Source organism: Coturnix japonica, chromosome 2 (genome assembly GCF_001577835.2).
Source record: "Coturnix japonica isolate 7356 chromosome 2, Coturnix japonica 2.1, whole genome shotgun sequence".
In the NCBI taxonomy this organism is placed as follows: domain Eukaryota; kingdom Metazoa; phylum Chordata; class Aves; order Galliformes; family Phasianidae; genus Coturnix; species Coturnix japonica.
The window spans coordinates 11718830-11740341 of record NC_029517.1 but is presented as its reverse complement, the minus strand read 5'-3'; the positions used below and the strand labels follow the sequence as shown (position 1 = coordinate 11740341).

Here is a 21512-nt window from a genome sequence, read left to right as displayed (position 1 = left end):
TTTGCCAGAGTGAAATAATAAACTTCAGCAAATAAGTGCATTGTAGTCTTTCCCAATTTCTGTCATTGCTTTTCTTAAAGTCAATATAGTTGGGACATGCATACAAAAATAGAGCTCAGAGGGAGGAATTTCTCCAGCATCTCTTGCCAACTGCTGTTGTGTCTTAGGGGAGTGGGAATCAACTGTTTGTTCCATTGTGTCAACTTGACCTTGCCTTTCCCAAAGGGGTAGAAATGGGAAAGCTGTGTCCTGTTTGATATTGATTAGTTCCAGATTTTTGCTTTGCTTTCATTCGCGCATGCTAATGGAGAATAATGCGACCCTACTGGAAGCGAGGGGGCAGGAAAAAAGAGAGCCTTGTGAAGGACTCCATTACGAAAGTTTCTAGGCCCTCCTATGATCATCTTAAGTACTTTATCCTGCCACCTGGCATGTTCTCCAGATGGTCTGGTTTTAATTTATGTCCTTTCTATGCCAGATAGTGGAAGACTTGGAAGATGGTAACAATTTAATTAAAAACCAACCAAATACAAACTGGAGGCTGATGCTAAAGCTTGCATGATTTCTCTCTCAGACACCTGCAGCTTAAAGCAAGAAGGCATTTACAATTTTTTCTTGTTAACGCCATTGCTTTTTTTTGATGAAAAAATACTTACCTGTACTGTGTTCTTTGTCCTACTGCTGTTGTTTTAATTGTAGGAATGTTCATAATTCAGATTTGACTTTCCTTCTTGCTTCTCCCCTGCAGTGTATCAGGTTTTGGCAGCTGGGCATGAGCTCAAAGTTATTTTTGCTCAAACGCAGAGTGGTGTGTTAAAGTTGGAAAAGTCTGTCTAATGGCTGGGAAAAAAATGGCAATGGTTTCCATTTGGAAGCCTTACAAACATGATTGCTTGCTATTAGAACAAACAGACATTACATTTCTCTAATTTCTTCTTAAAAATCGGAACTTGTGAATTTTATTGCAGAAAATCACTTCTTCTACATTAAAATGATTCCTCTATCTTGTGATTTCCTTACCCTCCTACCAAAGTACTACTGTGGTGGTCATTAATGGAATGAGAAGATTCAAAGCCTCTAACATCTTGTTTTCCTGCTGTTTGTCCTCGGACAAGTTCTTTTTCCCTTCCTCTGCGGCTTAAAAAGTGTTTGAATTATGCTGCCCCAGCTTGTGGCTGTGGAGTGGTGCCTGGGTTGTCAAGGTTTACAATAGAGCCTTAAGGACTGATCCACCAGCACATCATGGTAGGGCTGTTGGTAGGGTTGTCTTTTCTTTGTCTTTCACATGCTGCAGGGAAGTCTCCACTGCACTCAGGTCAAAGCCTTGAGCCTTTTAGTTGCTTAACTCCTGCTTGATGTCATGCTTCTTCATTGTTAACTTAAAACAGCACCACGTCTGAAACTGCCAGCTATCTATCTTTATGTGAAAGATCACTTCACACAAATGTCACCATCCTGCTTCAGTTTTGGATCACCAATAGTTCCAAGTAGATAAAATATCAATAGAGAAGCATGCTTTATTTGTTCAGTAATCACTTTCTGTTTTGTGTAGTACTGTATCTGCTGACAAAGAGTGTGATTCAGCCACAGGCCTTAATCCCTCTTGGGTAAACTTAAGAGAAAGGAAACTGTGAACATAATGCTAATAAAATACTGAGAAAATGAGACAGTGTGAACTTGTCAGGAGTTTGTACAACTTGCATGGTATGGCTAAAGAGTGTATTTGTTTTTATGAATGTGTTGATAAGTGTAATTTACTAAAAGGATATTTAAATAAACAACTTTTCTAAATAGATTTGGTATGACTGTGAAGAGACTTCTGTATTGTATACTGTTATTTAAGGTGCATTAATGCAGTATTCTGTATTTAAAATGTTCAATTTCGAACTAATTCTGTAATATTGTTAGATTTGAAGAAATCTTCTATATTTAATACTTCTCTTGATGCCATTCAAAAGAAATGTGATATGGATTATTATTTATTTTTTTCCAAATGGGAGATGTCACCCAAGTGCTGATGTGTTGCTAATGTCACAATTGGTGATGTGCTGTAGAAAGAGACATTATAGATCATGCGATTTCTAATTTAGAAAAGGTATATAAACTTTTGTTTGCAAAATATTTTCATACTCTTTTTTTTTTTTTTTTTTTTAAATGAAGTTATGAATATTAGAAACTTTACTATTACAGGTAGTATCGATTGCGGATGACTCTGCAGAATCAGAACAAATAACTGAGACTCAGAAACGTAGGGAAATACTTTCAAGAAGGCCTTCATACCGGTAAGGACTTTTGATTTTGTTTTTGCTGTTTTTTAACAGCTTATTTGTAACAGCAAAAAATATCTGATCAAAGGCAGTGACTTAATGTCTCATGGGTATGGAATTTGAAATATATAAAATGATTTCTTTTTCTCTTTCAGAAAAATTTTGAATGAACTCTCTTCAGATACTCCTGCAATCCCAAAGATTGATGAAGAAAAGTCAGAAGAAGAAGGAGCTGGAATTTCTCCATTGTCCATGCCAAGCAGCCTGTATCATTCTAGCACGGGGCAATTCAGTATGTTTGCAAAGATACTGTGTTTTGTTGCAGAACAAAATAAGAACTATTTTTTTGTTGCTGTTGTTGTTCTTAAAGCTCTGTAATGAAATAGAGATCTCAGTCTTCTCAGACAACTTCTATACTTATAATTAATCCTGATTTTTTATATTTAATTTCTCCTTATGTGAATGCAAAAAACCTTTAGTCTCTTTAGTGTTTGTTGATTACTTGATTTAGTCCTTCTGGAATTCCTATGCATTAAAAGTGTGGAGGTGAGACTGGGTGGTGTGCCAGATGTTGGCAGTGGTCTGTATTGTTTGTGAATGTGCTGTGTTATAAATCCCTGCATTCTCTTAGTCCCGTGATTTGCTGCGTATTGCTATTCATAAAATGACAATTAGTGAAGTAGTTTTTTATACTGTGGGATTGGAGTATGAATTTTTTTCTTTCTCTCTTATTGACACATTTTAAGTCTGTCTGAACTGCAGCTTTAACCTAAACTGTTGTCTTCAACATTTGATACTTCATCCAAAATCAAGTTCCGAGTCTGTTCGGTTCTATAGATCTTGACTTTTTTCATTTCTTTGTTTGTGTTTAAAACACATCACAGCTCACTCCCCATAGGTTCTTGTGATTAATCATTTATCATCTAAGGGATACCTTTCTAATAGCTTTTTATTTATTTATTTTTCATTTTACAATGCTTCGCTCCTTCAAGTTTTTTACTTTTTTTTGTTTTAATTACCTTTCTTTGTGTAGGCACCCTGAAATGCAGGTATTATTCCTTTCATGTAATGACAGGAAAATTGGAAAAGGTGTGTTGTTTTCTGAGAAGGTCTTTTGAAAACAGATGACATCTACTAAAACATTAACAGCAGAGTATAAAGAAGATAGAACAGCTCCCCCTGTGCCATTTGCCAGTCACCTTTCTTCAGCTGTTTTTAATTTGTACAACTGAAGTCTTTATATATCTGAGACAGCAGACTTTGCATATATCTACTCTTCTGCATAGAAAGTAATGTTGCTTGGACTTTGTTAGCATCTGAAGTGCTCTTTTCCATGAATTTCTTGCCATGCTAAGTGACAGTTATCCAGTCCAGCTACCCTTGATCAAGATATTTGTGTGTGTGTGTGTGTGTGTGTGTGTGTGTGTGTGTGTGTGCGCTGGTGGTATTTTGTTTGGTTGGTTTTGGTTTAGCTTTAGAAGAATATGCACTGTTTCTAGGCTCAAAAAGAAAGTTCTATGGAGTTTACAGTATGCTCTAGTGAGCCTTCAAATCTTCTGGGCTTTGGATTTCTTAGTCACATATTCCTCTGGGAAACCAGACTTGTGGTTTAACTAGCTGTATCTCACTTACTAAATTAAAGGATGTTTTAGCTTTAGCACGGACCAAACACAGGGGAATGAATGAAACTGAATGAAAAAAACTCAGTACACTTGATTTTTGATGTAAAATATTGGCAGTATTTTTAAGAGAACGGTCTCTACAAGCATTTATTTAATGTGTTCTCAAATGTAAAGAGACATTGCTTCAGGATGTCAGTCCTTCCAGGTCCTGCTGGTTCTGGCTTAAAAAAATCATTTTGAGAAAATTCATTTTGAGAGCCTTGTCTTCCCAGAAGTGGCTTTTATATCCAACTCATTAGTTTGATATTTGATGGAAAAAATTACATCAAACTCTTAGATGCTGCTCATTGCCCTCAAAGATACTGCTTGTCAGAAAGGTTTAGATTTGAGGTTGGATTCAAGTGCTAACAAGGTTGGTCATCTCCTTGTGGTAGATGCTGTCCTGATTTGGAAAGCGTGGCTGCTCACCCCTGGTTCTTACAGTTGTAAGGCACACATCCACAGCATTTCTAAGCAGCTGTGCTGTTGGCTGCCCATGATTCTGAGCAACTGCTATCAGTGATACCCATGGACACTGTGCCGGAATGCAATGTCCCCAAGTTGATTTCAGCCTGGATATGAGGCAGGAGCTTGCTACGTGTATCTATTTTACCTTTGTTTCCTGTTAGTAGTTTTTCCATCTGTTTATCATGATTGTTTCTTAGTTCATAAAGCTTTTTGTGCTGTGCGTGGCAGTGGAGAACTGCTCTCACAGTGTCACTGTAGCGAACTGTACTGTGGCCTGATTTAAAAAAAACAACAAAACAACACAAAAACATGTTGCTGAATTTACTGGTTCTTTGTTTTTCTCTACTGTTCCCATATTCCTGTATAGAAGAGGCAGAATAGCTGAAAATGTGGTCTTGACTGTATTTTGGTGGCTGGAGATATGGAGTGAGTATTTTTTGAAGAACCGGATAAGTAAATGTATCCTAAAACCAAATATATTGTCTCTGTTATCAGCAGTGATGCCTGTTCTTTCCTTATTTTACACCAGCCAAAATGCTGTGTTGCCATGGTTGCCAAATACCATTTTCCTTAGAACTTGGCTTTGGCTTGTGGAAGCAGACAGGCTGATGGGCACAACCAGCTAGATAGAAGATCTTTCCCTATTACAACCATCAACAGGGATGTTGATCTTTCTGTGAGGAAAATATATACCTTTTTGTAAGGTGCTATCTTGTATGCAAGCCATGTAGCCTGTTTTGGCTACGAAATAACTCTAATGGCTGTAGTCATACTGGTTATTCAATACTGGAAAAAATTGGTTTCCTTCGCCTGTGTTGGTGGCCAAAACATGCAAGAGTTATTTGCATAGTTGGTGTCTGGGGGTGTGTGTGCGTGTGTGTGTGTGTGAGAATCAGTTGCCCTCCTCCTTCCTTTCTCCCTCTTTGTGCAATTTCTCATGTTGTTCCAGGGGCAATGCAGGGAAAATGAAAGTAACAAGTTATTTTGCCATCTGTTTGGATTTTTTCTTAGGATGGATTTTTAATGATTGAAGAATTAGGAAATGTACTGGGAAAGAGCAGCTTCTAGTTTCTTTTCCCTGTCTTGGAAGAGAAGGAAATATTTAACCTCTTTCTGAATTAGAGGGGAATTTGCTTTGAAGGGCAAAAAAGGCATCATCTTGCTCATTCATTTCTCTTCTTGTTATGCCTTATGGAACCTGCATGTAGTGTGCATCCAGTTATATGTGACACAGTTGACTAATCCACGATTGTCAAGGCAAATCATCTGGTATCAGCTGTCCACCTCTAAAATTTGTGTGGGTATTTAACAAATCACGTCAGATGCCCTGAGATTAACATGCAGGAGCGACACCATCAAGTATCACCAACTTGACCATGAAATCAAAGGAGTTATCAGTCCTGAATCAGTAGTTGTGTGTCATGTTTCTCACACCACTTCAAAAACAATGATGGTGTTTGTAGTTTTAAGTAGCCTTCTGGGGAGAATTATGTTCATGGCTTCTTGGGAATTGGGTTCTCTTTTAAATGTTCCAGGAACTTTTTTTCTGCTCTTCTGAAAACAATGCTAATTTCAAGAGGAACATACAATTAACAAACCACAGGAAATTTTGTGTTTGTCTGAATATTTAACTGTGCCAAGCAACCTGCCTATTACACAGCATTATTTTCTTATGGGGAAAATGTATTTTTCTTATTGTTGACCACATGGAAACAGAACTTCATTCTGTTTCTTTTTTTATGTAAGAATCTGAACAGCTCTATAAACCTTGGAGCAATGTTGATGGCCTAAACTGTCAATTAAACTGGGAAAAGGAGGCAGAGTGAGTGTGAGATGAATTGTTCTTTACTCTAGGTGACCTTTGTTTTATGTTGTGATTTGTTAAAGATTTTTTTGAAATAACCTTTTTATATTAATATTTAAAACAGCAGTTCTTTATGGCTAGGAGTTACTAGTCTCTTTTTTCCCCCTTGCATTAAGACTATCATAGGACCATTAATATTGCTGAACATACAGAGGAAATATGTGGGCTTCTGTTGTTTTTTTCCTGTTAGACACACAGCATGCACTACATAACGGGCATTATATTTGTGGATGTCAGCATTAAGGTTATATACTTTTTAGAAATGATTTTTTTTAAACACAATTGCTCTTTAAGCAAGGAGAGAACCTGTTGTCTTAGCAAACCATGTTTATTCTCAGAAGGAAAATGCACTTTAGTGTGTTGTACATCTTTCTATTGCCTAACCTGCCTTTTTCTTTTTATGTTTAGTTGCTATAACTCCAGGTGGTACAATCCAGATTTCGAATCCACCTTCTGATGGTGCCCAGGGACTGCAGACATTAACAATGACGAATTCAGGAGCTCCTCAGCCGGGTGCTACCATTGTGCAATATGCAGCACAGTCATCTGATGGTACACAACAGTTTTTTGTCCCTGGAAGCCAACTTGTTGTTCAAGGTATAGTTTATTAGTCTACTGCATTTTTCTTTTTGTTCATATAAAATGCTTATTCTGAATAGACTTTTCATATTGTGTTCAGGGTATTGTGCTGTGAAATACTTACGTTTATGTATACCAACATGGAAGACAGTCTTATAAGGAGACTGAGTTTGGGAAGGCAGCCATTTCTGTGGATCAAAAAAGCTATTAGGAGAAAATAACAGGATAAAATTACCCTCTGCTTTTCATTTCCTTGTCCAGACTTCAAGTGACATGCTTAATTGAAGTAAAGATGCTGTTGCAACCTCATCATCTCAGTTCAAACTGTATCTCATTTAGTACAGAAAACTATTTCGGTTTTTTTTCAGCAGTTTCAGTCTTTGAACAACACAGGTTCTGAAGTTACTTGGAAGATTATAGGGCTATTTTCAGGACAGAATTGCCTTGCAACTTTTAACTCTGTAATTAAAAAGGAGATCCTCTCTTGAAGGTAATTTGCTCCCTGAAGAATACTTTTTAGGTTCTGTGAAATGTACATGTCAATACAGTGAATTCTTAAACCTTTCTGTAGTTTATCTAGGATTTTCTTTCTGTTCACTGTTTCCATTCATTCAGAAGTGCTGAAGGAGATAAAGAATCAAGCCTATCTTGGATTCTGACCAATGCCAAGGAAAGCAAAGTTGTGATTTTAAGTTACTTTCTGGAAACTTTGGAAATGCAGACAGTGTCTTCTGTATAGGGACACTAAAATAATGGTTGCTATGGAACCAAATGCTAAATATGTGTTCATGGAGTGGATAAGGGTCATTGACTACATACAGATGGATATAGAATCTTCTAGTCCAACTTCCTTGCAGTGGGCAGGGATACCTCTTAGGGATACCCACTGCCTCTAGTAGTGGGTTGCCCAAAGTCCAGGCCTTGAACACCTCCAGGGATGGGGCATCCACAGCTCCACTGGTGACCAGTTCCAGTGCCTCACTGCTCTCTGTGTAAAGATTTTCTCCCTCTGATCTAATCTAAACCTACCTTGTTTTAGTGTGAGATGAGTGGTGAAGTCCAGGTTAAGGATTTTTTCACCCTAGTATAGATGTTTAGAGTAAGTTTTAAGTGTCTTTTCTTTCTATGCTATAAAGGAAGTTCAGTGTGTAAAGCTAATACCTTGTAAATACTTGAACTTGTTGAGACAGTACCAACTAGTGTACCAAACCTGATTTTTTCTGTTGCCTCTGGTTAATTATTTTCTGAAATACAGTGTCTTTCTAATACTTATAAAAAGCATTTCAAGGAAACTTTAAGACTGTAATATGAAGAACCCTGAAACGTAATATGAAGAACCCCGAAACAAAATGTTAGCTTTCACAGTGCGCACAATGTTGTTATATCTGCCTTAAGTGTTACCAGAAATACGTTCTTAGCAAAACCTAAAGACCCAAATCTGTTTTTTCTCCATACAAATTTCCCATACTGGCAGTGGAACGTTTTTGAGTGTATCTCACCTGCAATGGAAGCTTTCCAAATGGATTCAGAGATGATTACTGAATACCTGCTGTGTCTGTTTCTGGAAGCTTCTAGATAATTAAAACTGAATTGATTTGTTTTCTGTTCATGCTCAGAGAGTTTCTGGAGTTTCCTAGAGTTTATTTGGCCCAAACGCTGATGCTTTAGTGAGGCTTACAGTTGTTGACGCTGAAGAAAAATTCTACTTGAAATATAAAGGAAAAAATATCAGAGGGAACAGTAAGTGAGCATGATCTCAGAAATGATAACAACGTAAGAGTTTCAAATTATTATACACTGTGTTGGTATCATCTGCAGCACATTAAAAAAAAAAGGTGTGAAAACTGAGAATGTTTAAGCTAAGAGAGATCTTGTTCTGATGAGCTCATATCATTAACAAACCTGAGTTACTCACGATGGAGTGAAACCATGGGATAGTGGGTTCTTACTGCGGGTCCCATTGATTGGTATGTCAGAAATGGAGGTATATAACTTATGAACATTTGTTATATACACTTGATAGTTCTCTGCACACCTGATATGGTGATAGCGTATATTATAATAGAAAAACAGCATTCTGCTTAGTAAACTTTCAACTTCATCCTGTGCTTGATATTTCTCTGAGGGCTTGTGATTAAATTGAGGGATGAATATAAAAGGGCAGAGATCCCTGAGTGATCCCACTGAGTGATACTTTGTTAGCTACCAATTTATGTTCATTGGAAAAATGGGGTGGTTCTGATGTCCTGATGGTTTCCTAAGATGGATCCAGGGTTTTTCTGCCAGCTGAAGGAAATAAAGTGTGTAATTATTAGTGAAAATGAGTTTTGGAAAGTTGCATCCAATGTTATTCTGTTGGGATCAAGGTGTGTTTTCATAACATGAAATATTTGAGAGATCCGTGGCTGGTACTTCTTGTGTGCTTCAGTTCTGATGTTCTGTTCATGTGACACTGAAGCAGTCCCAGAATGACAAGGAGAATCCTTCATTGCACTGATGGTTTCATTTTTGATGTCCTTGGCGTCGTTCCACAGCTGATGAATTATCAGTCTAAATTAGTTTATCACAGACAAAGGCTTGAATAGTGGGCTATGCTCTGTGTGCAGAAAAGTGCCTGGACTGCAGGTCTGAAGCAACAGCATTCATAAAGCTGAGGTGGTTTTTCATTGATTTATTTGTTTTCATAAGCCAGCCAGTTCCCTTCCACTTCCTTTTGAAAAAGGAGGGGTAGGTGAAGGGGTTGCCCTTATTCGGGGTTACTGTTCTGCCTAATGGAGCATCTGAAATCCCTGGAGCTTTCTTCAGTCTCTTCTGAAGCTTTTAATTGCAATGAAACGAGTGGGCTGTGGTGTCCCCCCGAGGAGCTGTATGTAGCCTTTCATTTACGTGTTTGTTACGGCTTGTTAGGTGCTCCTGCCGCACACGGCTGTCTGAGTTCTGCCTTCTGGTGGAGCTGCTCGAACCAAAACAATTGCACGTGTCTCTTTAAGATGTTGCTGTTTGCTGTCCAATTGTGATTTAATCCTTCTGAATCATTTATGAGTTCTGGAGTCACTTTTAATTTCTGTCGGTCGGTGCTGTGAATCTTGGTCTTGTTTTCCAGCCAGCTCTGTGGTGGTGAGTGCATTCTGTAGCTTTATGTATAATTGAAGGCAAGAGAACAAAGCTGGGCTTACAGAAATACGGAAGGGAAAAAAAAAACGTTTACTGGAAAAGCAGCAGTTGTTTGGGCTGCAGTTTCAGTGAGCTGTTCCAGTGACAGAGCATATTAATGACAGTGGTAGGCAAGTGAGGTCACTGTGATGTCAGTGCTCTTGCTTGTAATCCTGCACATGCTTGCTAGTTTGGAGCAGTTCATGCTGAGCTCTGGGAGAGGAGCAGGAGAACTGTGCGTGCAGGGGCTGAGCATGGCTGTTACAGGAGATGAAACAGGTAAACGTTTTGTTAGTCTTTTACTGGGCATTGTGGCTGTTTAAGCAGTGCTTACTTGGCGTTTGTGACATTTTTCTTTTGAACTTGTTGCTGTAACTCTTTAATCTCTCACAACTGGCACAGATGGATTCCGGCTCTGTCTGGGCAGTATTGGGACTCGGTCTAATTTTAACACTTTCATTTTGGGGGAAGAAATTGGTGTATGAGTTGTTGCACGGTTTAATGCAGGTAATGAAGCTTTAATGTTTGATGGAGGATTCTGTTGAAAAAAAAATCCAGCATTCTTTGAAATCCTTTAATGTGTTTGTCATTGTGTATTTTATTCTGTAGAAATGACGCTGCCTTTTTGTTTAGCAATAAACCCTGTAGATTCAGTAGCTAGAAGAGGCTCAAGCATGGCTGTAAGAGAAAGGTGTATGTTGTTACAGTGGTGTAAATAAACCCTTATACTTTCCTTATAAAGGACAACTGTGAATGTAAGCAGGCAGGAAAGCAGCAGTTTCAAGTATTGCAATGCCTGCGTGTTTTCTCCTCTGCTGTTGAAATGGTCTGTTCCTCCACTAATTGAGTTCAAAAGGCTGACGTCATTAGGCTTCCTGGAATCGTGTTGCAGTAGGGAACTGGAAAAGTTAAACTCCAAACAAGATACACATTGACGTCAGCCCCAAGTCATGCTGTGATTTAGTCAGTTCCTTTCTGCTTCGTCAATTGCCTCCGGCCGAGCTGTAACATTAACCAGTTTGCAGCCGGTCCCTACGTGCTGCTCAGTGCTGGCGTCTATTTTTTTCATCAGCCTGAAGATACTTATCTTCTCTGAGTCCATGTTTTGTGTTCTTATGCTCAGAGGAATAGTGATTCATGCCTTGCTTAGCTAGTTCAGTGGTGAATTTCAAAGCCCTCTGATAATTTAGTCCTATCATTATGACTCAGAGGAAGGGAGCATAGATACACTAATGCATAGCATGTATCACGTCTTTTTCTCCTGGGAAGCCACTGTAACTGGTGCAGGGATGCTCTCTAGTGTTCAGAAAGTTCTTTTCTCCTAGAGCTTGCTATTACAAAGTGTTGGATTTATCCTCTCTCTCTCTCTCTCTCTATATATATATATATATATATATATACATATATATAAAACCTTTTTTTTTAAGGTTTCTGTTACCAAGGTAGCTGTGCTCTGTTTTTGTGTTTTCCTGCTAAGAACCTTCTTTCTCTAAGTCTCAACTAAAAGCTGCAGTGTTCTGAAGACTCGCTTTTTCCTCTTGCAATTTTAAAGAAGAAAAAAATAAAAGGAAAGGATGATGTGGGTCGATGTACCAGGGGAAATGCACCAATTCCAGGTCGGTTAACACGCTCAGCCTTATATCTGGTGTGCAGCAGTGCCCTTAAAGCCCCATGCAGTTTCATTAGAAATGGGCACTGATCTTACAGACATGTTGGCCTGGATCAAGGTGTGGGTTTTAGTCTCATATGCAGACATGGAAGGTACCCTTCTACATAGTACATCTATATAATAGACTTAAACAGTATGAATTTTTTAAGGGTATTTTGTCCTTTTTAAAGTCTGTTCTGTCTCTACTACAGTCTATTTGAAGAGAAACAGTACTTTATTGTAATGTTTAAAGCCATTACAAACAATTTTGCAGAATTAGAAATAATCACTTTGCAATATATATATCATTTACTTCCTTGTAAAACAAATGTTACTGTGGCGGTCTGTAGCACCAAAATAATTATCAGTTACCACACTTGTAGATTCATAAGCGAGGCAGTTGTTAGGCAGGGCTGGGCACTTTGGAAGCTGGTCAAACTACTGATGCGCTGTGTTGTTGCTTACTGTGTGCTTGCTGATCACAGCTGAGATAGGGGGGGCTTGCTTCTTTGAGTGTGCGGTAGGTACTTTATTGCAGAGTCCTTAGAGCACCAACAGTAAGTGCTGCTGGCGAACATCCGAGGGGAGATGAGGCACAGGCAGCAAAGCAGCTGGTGCTGCCAGGTGGAGGTGACCTGGGTTATGAGTCTTTCTCCGTGACCTGATCTACTAAATGCTTCACTTTGATTTTTAATGAGATCCTTTTCCTTTTGTGAAGAAAGACAGAGAAAGGTAGTTCTTTCAGTAGTGTTTATGAAATGCATGTAATGTGGAGAGTGAGCCTAGAGGGTCTCTAAAATTCCATTTTTGTTAATACGAAACTGAAGTTATGTTTCCTTGACATAGCTGGGGCTGCTAGCAGATGGGGAGGACTCAAAGCAAGGGTTAAGTCATTCAGTGATACATGAGAAGACCAAGGCTGCTGGGCCATGCTCCAAAGCTGTCCTCCACCGAGTTCTTTGCCTGCCCAGCCCCAGCAGATCAGATCCCTACTGCAGCTGAGCTGACAGCTCTGTGCCCCTGTGACCTGCTGGGCTGCAAGGAGAGAGGGGGGGGGAGGGGTGGGGGAAGTGAGGCTGCTTAAGCGGATGGTGGGGTTTGAGACGTGGCTGTGACTCAGCACAGTGCACAAACTTTAAAAGATTAATAGTATATAGATATATACATGCTTAAGTTGAGGATTTGAATTTGGTTCTTTTTTTTTTCTCCTGATGTTCAGTGATGTCTCTTTACTGCTCTACCTGCCAGCGTCCTCCAAACTGTTTTTGTCTGCCCGCAGCAGGGGGCTGGAGCTAATTGATCTTTAATGCCACTTCCAACCCACGCCATTCTGTGGTTCTATGATTTTATTTTTGTGATATTTTTGCTGACCCTTTAATACTCCTTTACGTATTAAATGAGTATAGCAGCCCCTGGAATGTTGTTTTATATTTGTTTTTATGACAGAAGTGGATGTTGTGCTGTTTGATGGTGTGAATTACTTAGGAGTTGAATGGGCAAATACTTGCTTAAAATTTTACGGGGATACATTTTTTGACTTATTTTTCTTTCTATGTCAGACAAGACAGGCACTAAGGATGCCTGTCTCATAGTGCTTGAACGTAGAAACACGTAGTGCAGGAACAAAGTATTTTAGAAATATAGAAATGAGATGCATATATCAGAAAGCTGCTGAATTGCAGATCAGATTTCAGATCTACATGTAGCATGGGAGAGCTCAAAATGGGCAGGCTCAGGGGGTGAACTTTTGCACTCTACTGCATGGCTACACCTCTTCCTGTGTAACAGCCACTCCTTTCTCTTGCCTGCTAGTGCCTCAGCATCCCATTTGTGGTCCTCCTGCTCAAGGAATGTGCTCCTGTTCACTATGTGTATATGTTCGTTTCCATTTTGTCAACAGCAGCTCTCACCAGTTTCCCAACTGCTGCCAGATTGCTGGTAGGGCTGGGGCTGTCACGGAAGAGGAGAAAGCTGACTCCCATGTCAGCTGTTAGAGGACAGCCATAGCGTATCACCCTCAGTGGCTGTGCCAGGAGCACCATCTTTTTGTGGAACTGTACCAGTAGGAAATTAGAGTGGATGCTCTGGCAGCGTTTCTCTAACACTTTTCCCTGTGTTGTTTGCAAAGAGCCACGTGGAAGCTTTCACAAGCTTCATTCTGGCTGGCTGGTGGGACCACGAGCTGGATCAGTTTAGGTGATTCATTTTAGAGTATAGAAATGAAAGCTACTAAGATAATGCACTAAAGTAAGTTGTGATAATACAGGTGATATTACATGTGAGATACTTGGTGTGGTAGGAATCACGGGTTACTCATCAACAGAAATCTCTTCTATCTAATGAGACTTTTGTATGATTCTTTTTTGCCATAAAGTTTTACGTGTGATTCTTTAATACAGCTGCCACTGGAGACATGCCATCTTACCAGCTTCGGACTCCCACTACTAACTTACCTCAGGGAGTGGTAATGGCAGCCTCACCGGGGGCTCTGCATAGTCCTCAGCAGCTGGCAGAAGAGGCAACACGCAAGAGGGAGCTGCGACTTATGAAAAACAGGTAAGAACACATCATTAAAAGCTGCTGTTGGGCAAGTAAAAACCCAAACATAACAAAAACAAAACTAAATTAATAAACTTGCATTCTAATGAAGTTTTTTTCTTAAAGTCATGAGCCCTGTCTGTGATGGACAAAGGGAAGGCGAGAAATTCTTTGTCAAGCATTCCATATACTTAGAGCAATGATGAATATTGGCCTTATCCCCATGGATTTTTATTCTTAAATTATATGGTATTTCAAAAATCAGTATTGGTGTTGTCCATTAGTGGTCATTTTTGTAGTGATCCAGATGTATACTTGTCATTGAAAGACATTTATTTCCCACTGACAATAAAATGACCAGTATGGACATGTTTGTCTTAAAACATCCCAGGAAAGAATTGGTAAGAACAATATTTGAGAATCCATAATGCTGTGAGGAAGGTTTATGCTAGAACTGAATGATAATTATATAATTTTCTATATTCCTGCTTCAGATAAGTTACTATACAGTGCTCCTGTCATTTAGAATATTATGTGGAGTGGCTGTATATGGTTTTAATTAGTTGGCATGGAATTGACTATATGCTATAACAATCAGTCTTTATATACCTGCCTTTGTCTGCGTATTCTTGTTATTTTTTAGGGGATTTTTCTTCTTTTTTAAAATGCACAGCCACTTCTGTCAATGGAAATGAGATTAATGCCTCAGGAAAACATAGTTTGCTATGCAGTTCTCTAGTACACTGAATAGCCACTTGCCTTATGATTTAATTCATGGTATTGCTTTGCTCTCATGCCTGTTCTTACTTAAAATTGCTCACAGGGATTGCTGCGTTGTTGTGCTCCCCTTTGTTTTTCCACTCTATGTTTTTAAAACTAGTCTCTGTTCTGTCTCTGAAAATAACTTTACTGCAAAGTTTTGTTCTCGCAGTTTGGAAATTTGAGTAATCCCAAAACGTTTGAGGAGTGGAATCTCATTGCATATAAAATTTCTTCTATAACTGAATGCTTTTTTGAGACATGCTTCTGAAAATGCTATCTAAAGTCTTTGGTATAACAGAATTCTGAGTGGAGCTATGGGGATGGCTCTGGGCTGCCATTTGCCTACAACAAAAAGTCACTGCAATGTGTCCAGGTGGACAGTTCAAAATGCTGGCATGCTGTAGCTATTTGGTCTTCTAGTGTAGGTTGCTACATTATGGTCATAAACTACATCAAGTTTTAAATGTGGCGTCTAGCTTTTCATCTGAAGAAAGTAGTGCTCAGTTTGTGTTTTCTGAAGGTAAATTCTTTGAGTCTGAATGTAAGATTTTGAATGTGGAGGTCGTAGTCCTGGTAAATGCACAGGATGGAGCGTGACTGAAAAAGGAAGCTCTGCTTTCAGTCTTGTTACCTACAGTTCAGGTCGATGTGTCATCATTTACTGTACTTTTCTCAGTTCTTCTGTGTGTTAACTCCATCATTGTATTTGTTGGTGATGAATTTGTTCCCAGTTGTTTTCATTGTTTTCAATTGCGTTTTAACCATGTTATTGCTTATGGCTGTTACATGCTGTTCTGTTTGTGCGATCCAACAGTTGGTGGTGGTGGTGGTTGTTGTTGTTATTGTGGAACCACAGGGATTGCAGGTAATTTCATTTATCCAGTCTTTGCCATACTGTGGCTGTTCCTGTAGTCATTTGCCTTGTATTGGTTCCAGGGAAGCTGCCAGAGAATGTCGCAGAAAGAAGAAAGAATATGTCAAATGTCTTGAAAATCGTGTGGCTGTGCTTGAAAACCAAAACAAGACTCTCATTGAGGAACTCAAGGCCCTCAAAGATCTTTATTGTCATAAAGCAGAATAACTGTCTTTCATTTGGACCTTGTTTATTATGAACTTTAATCAAGGCATGAGAGGAAGCAATTCTACAGATTGCCATATGAACTTGAGAAAGAGACACTTGAGGCCCTTGTGGAATCCCAGTTTTGCTTAAAGTTTTCATACTTATTTGGGAGATGCTGCAAAATTTGGAATTCAGTTGTAGTCTCCCTACTCTGCTGAGCTTTCTAATAGCATGCAAATGGCTTTTTGTTTGCACTTTTTACTTCTGCTTTTTGCAGGGAAGCTGCTAAAGAATGTCGACGTCGGAAGAAAGAATACATAAAATGTCTGGAGAGTCGTGTTGCAGTGCTAGAAGTTCAGAACCAGAAACTTATAGAGGAGCTTGAAACCCTTAAAGACATTTGCTCTTCCAAAGCAGATTAGTAAAAATATTTATTATACTGTGAACTGACCTAAAATATGTCCGGTTGCTTTATAAGGCAATACATGGCCAACATGAATTATGGCTTTCTCTGTGTCATTTATATTATATTCCAACTTCTAACATTCCCGAAATGCTTTCCTGCTTTTTGTCAATTCATAGCTCTGCTTACAGATTTTCCACGTTCCACCCTTCCACCTCCCAAGGAGCCAAATGGTTTAACAAAAACAAAAGAAGTATCAAAGTGAAAAAACCCATGATTTCTAAGAGCTGTTTCTTTGCCATATATTTACATGCTACTTTTTACATGTACTGCTAGTGTTCTGCACATGCAAAATATTTTACAGCTGTTTCAAATGAATCGTAAATATAATGCATCCGGTAATACGAGAAAAATCAAAATAACTCAAGGTATCTCAGGAAAGAGTTTATAAAAGAATGTTATGATTACATGTATGTATTAGCATACTGGTCTACAAATGATTTTATGACATATTTTTATATTAGTTGCTTTGTGGAAAGAAAAAGTATTGTATTGCTATCACTGAGTGCCATGGCTAAAGATAGTTTTTAATAGAATGATGTTGTTTAACCTGTGTAGTGTCTGATTTCCTTTAAACATCTGGTTATTGGCGATGCTTTTAAACCTGTGAGAGTTTGGAGGGGGAAGAAGAGAACAGAAACTCCCTGACATGATGCTAAGTATATTGCAGGTATCTAAAAATGTCTGTTACGTGGCTGCTGCTCACTTATATTTTCTGTAGTCTGTGAAACATTTGGTTTATTAGAAGTCTGTGTATAAAAATTCAGCTTTGCGTCCTGAATAATTTAGAGATTCTGGAGGGTTGTAGGCAGTTACCTGTACTGAAGGCTGATGGCGTAGTTCTTTTTACACTTTCTGCAACGTACCAAGGGGAAGTAAAGGTGACCTAAGGAAGGAAGCTTAAAAATGAAGGGTAGCTGTCAGCTGATTCATGGGGTTCCAGAATAACCTGTAGGTGAGAGCTGAAGTTTTTGTTTTTTTGATTTTTTCTTTTTTTTTTTTTTTTTTTTTTAATAAAATTATGCTTAAGCCAGATTACAGTTTTGGTAAATGCGGTGATCCAGCTGTTCATTTTGTCAATTGCTTCTGAGTTTTTGTTTATTTCAGAAATAATCTGATGCTTGTTAGCCTGTTCAGTCTGTGAGCAGAGTATCTGGGAGCTTTGCTGGAACTAGGAGCACCATTGCCAATGTTTGGTTCCTGCTTAAATGGGGATATACATGCGTTGAAGCAGGGGGAAGGAATTCTGCCATTACTAAAATCACTACAATTTCTTCACTTAATTGAAACTGACTTTACATTTAACCCAATTCTTCCTTATACTGCTTGGGGTGTGTGGAGGGGCACATATTCTTTTAATTTAAATCTTCTTTTCTGGCACTTTCCCAAATTACTTGAAATAAACAGGATAACTTTCTCAAAACCTTTGGAAAATGCCATTGGGTACTTCAGTGAGACTATCTGTAAGAAGAGGTCATGCCTCTCTTTTCTTGTGGATACAGCAGCTGATTAAGGAAGGAAGCAGACTGGCTTTAGGACCCATGGGGCTCTGCTTCAGGTCTGTAACCAAAATGAAATAAAATGTGAATTATCTTCTTCACTGTGATAACTCATCCTAAGCACTAAAGTCAGTGGAAGCATCAATGTTTCTGTTGAAGATGGAGGGTAGGATGAGTATGGGCTGTTACAGGTCTATGTTGTGGCCTCTGGCCTCAACAGAAGTGTCCAGCAAATTGTTTGTTGTAGCTCTGTCACTGGAATCTGTTTTCTATTACAGGTAGGCATTGTTCCCGCCTCTCTCAAGGAATTTGGAAACTAACTGGAAGAAAACTTGGGCATCTACTTCATATCCATGTGGTCTACAGTAATTTTTTTGCTAATGCTTTTAAAACAATTAATATGTGTTTTTTATTTAAGTAAGTTCTTCAGGGGAGCTGAGGAGAAGGCTCTGTCAGCAACTGAGCTGAACTGAAATGTTCTTGGTGTGAGTTGGGTCATTCTGGAAACTCCATTTCATTTATTTCTCTGTACCAGGAAAAAGTATCCTGTTTCGGAAAAGTCCGCTGCACAAAACCTGGCTCTTTTAGACTACGGCTAGGAAAAAAATACTTGACATGTTATTCCATTATTTGAAGTAATTTGGCCTGATAAATCATTGGTGTTGACAGCATTACCAAAACACTTCTGTATTTCAGTGTGAGAATGCGTGAGTTTATTGGCGAGTAAGAATATTATGTTTGGTAAATTAGAACCAAGGTGCATCTTGTGGCAAAGGGAATAAACTTGCAGATGAGCAAAGGAAAGCCTGCAGAAATGCCAGGGATCTGTTGTCAAACCAACACTGGAAAAGTAGAGTACTTAGAAGTACATCCAGTTTTGTGTTAAGAAATGTGCAGTGAAAACTTTGAGAGTTCCCTAAGGCTGAGGGAAGATTTGAGGGAGAGCTCAAAGTGCCTCTGGTGTTTGTCAGAGAAACAATACCAAAGTATGTATGTGAGAAGGGACTACAGCCGGACAGCAGTTGCCAGGTAAGTTACATTTAGAGAAGTCCATAAAATATGAAGTAAAAAAAAACGTGTTTTAGATTTGTCTTCCTCTGAAATTTAATTTTGCATTTTGAAATAGCGTCCCTGAAAGTCAAGCCATCCCTTTGCATACAATGGCTGTTGATGATTGCTGAATTATACACAGTTTTGTATTTTTCAATTATTCCAGATTTAAATGTTTAAAGCGAAGTATTGTGTACAGCACGGAGTGTGACAAAGACAGTGGGTTGCTTAGTTTCATTCAAAGACTTTGCTCTAAAACTGCCAAGTTACTCCTCGGTAGCAGAGGGAAACAGCAACAATGGATTTCAATTTGCTTCAGCTGCTTTCTCATCTCTTTGTACTTCTCAGAGAAGTCATACAGGACTCCTCATGCCTACTTTGGCTCCTTCAGCAGCGTGAATGCCCAGTTGTTTAATTATGAATCTCTTTAATGAGGACTCTCATAACAGTTTGCCCCAGTGCAGTTCTTGAAGCAGGGAGCTGTTTGTATGCTGAACTGCCAGAATTAATATTTCAGATTTCCCATGCCTCAGATCTTAGTTGGATTGTTATTGTTCTCACAACAACCAGATAGCATGCAACGAGTGGCAATCCTCACCAAATTTATGGTACTCATTCAATATTATTTATGTGTCATAAGCCATTCTGATACAATAAAATGCAAGCTAACTAAGTCTGACTTACTGCTAAACTAAATTAAAATTGTTTACTGTCCTGGAGATGTGTTCACTCTTTGTCTTACTTGATGGCCTTGTCATGTGGTTGGATAAGTAGGGGAAGAACCTACTTCCCTAATGAAAACATGGCTCTGAGCTCTGGATGCTGCTGTAATTTCTGTTGGAATCTGATTCTAATTAAGATTTGTGAACTCAAAGGCTTGGTGGATACAGGAGAAAAGCCCTTTGGGCACAATATTATTCTTATTACAGAATAGTAGATGTTGGGTGGGACCTCTGGAGGTCGTCGAGTCCAGCCCCCTGCTAAGCAGGTTCCCTGCAGTAGCTGATGTAGAAAAGCACCCAAGTGGGTTTTGAGTATTTCTAGAGAAGGAGACTCCAGAAGCTCTCAGGGCAGCTGGTTTGTGCCCATTGGCCCTTGTTTGGAGACATGAGCCTGACTTGATTACAAGAGATTTTGAGCACTGTCCGAGCTGTAAATTGTCAGATTTTGTTTTTTTTTTTTTTTCCTGTAACAATTAGAAAGGCTCAAATAATTGATTTATTTTTCTGTAAGAAAGTAATATCTCTGTAGTACCAAACTATTTTCCCTTTGTGAGCCCATGCAACTATTCGCAAATTTATTCGAGACAGCTGGAGAATCTGCTTTTCCTTTATAGGAAGGTGCACACAAACATGCTTGGATATTGTTTTCATCTATAACTTCATGTTGCTCAGGTGAAATGGTCTCTTCAGGAATGTCTTCAGCCTCCTGGACAGGTAGGTGATGAGGAGTGTCGTGTTCTGCTTCCTCTTACAGTACAGTTTTGACACAGCTGTGTTCTTCTGCATCTGAACAGGGAGGTGGGGGGAACAGAGTTAGAAATCTCAAGGCTTCAGGGCAGAGCTCTCTTGACTTGCCTGAGCTGTTGTGAGCTGGGAAAACTGGAATTAAAATCAGTGTATTGAGTAGGTGTGAGCTTGCAGCTTTTATTTCTTTACTTTGAATTGTTTGTTCCCATGGATTTTGCAGGATCTGTTTGCAGTTTTTCTCCTCGCACTGATTTAGGCCTAAAGTCTGTATGCTTTGTCATCCATCCCTCCCTTAGTTCTCTGCATTTCCCTCTGTTTTCAAACCATAATGCTGATCTGTACTGTTATCCTACAGACATTGGTGTAACAGCCAGATCCACTGTGATCTTCTGTTCTGAACGGAGTAGTGCTTCAAAGGAAGCAGCAGCTGTTTTGGGTTGCCTCATGTTGCAACTGTTCTTTTCCATCTCACTTCAGGTTTTGTGTTTGCTTGTGTACGTGAGAAGAATGTGTTGAACACTGATGCTGAGCTGTTAAGCAGCTGATAGAAGTAGCTGCATTTTAGTTGTCAACATTCCCATATAAAATGTGTTCATTTGGGGCAACAGACTTTATTTAGTTAAAGATTTTTAAGGCGCTACGAGGCTCTTCTTGAGGAGGAGTAATAATGATTTATTCCTGTGGAAGTTTTACTAGTTTGAGTTTGTGCTTAATTTAAAAGCTGAAGAAAATGAGTTAATTAATTTCAGGGCAATTTGATGGTATCGCATGCAGGCTGGCAATGCCAGGTAGCAAAAATCACTTTGTTCTATATACGATCAATCTCTTCTAATCCATTTGCTTTGTCATTTCTGAGGTTGAACTTCCTCACTGCACCTTGTTTGTTAAATCTGTTACAAAGCAGGTGTCTACATACACAAAGTTGTGGAGAGACAGAATAATGTGAGAGCTGAATTCTAGACTAAGGGAAAAAATAACTTCATTGTATTATGTGTGACTTGAATGGAAAAACCAGAAGAGGAAGCGTCTTT

The 21512-nt window shown here is 39.0% G+C and overlaps 1 protein-coding gene across 8 annotated transcripts in view; it reads left to right on the top strand.

Moving 5' to 3' along the window:
* CREM (cAMP responsive element modulator) overlaps window positions 1-17016 on the top strand; it is a 29478-nt gene extending 12462 nt beyond the window's left edge. For 2 of the 8 annotated variants that reach the window (XM_015853105.2, XM_015853107.2), the window contains exons 3-7: window positions 2191-2282; window positions 2423-2559; window positions 6669-6857; window positions 14040-14196; window positions 15877-17016. In XM_015853105.2, coding sequence (XP_015708591.1) covers window positions 2191-2282; window positions 2423-2559; window positions 6669-6857; window positions 14040-14196; window positions 15877-16021 — 720 coding nt within the window. In that variant the 3' untranslated portion in view covers window positions 16022-17016. Of the gene's footprint in view, window positions 1-2190; window positions 2283-2422; window positions 2560-6668; window positions 6858-9682; window positions 9706-9866; window positions 9957-10085; window positions 10272-14039; window positions 14197-15876 lie in introns of those variants that run through there. The other 6 variants (XM_015853106.2, XM_015853109.2, XM_032443024.1 and 3 more) reach the window with 6 other exon arrangements.
* The last annotated feature ends 4496 nt before the right edge of the window (window positions 17017-21512 follow it).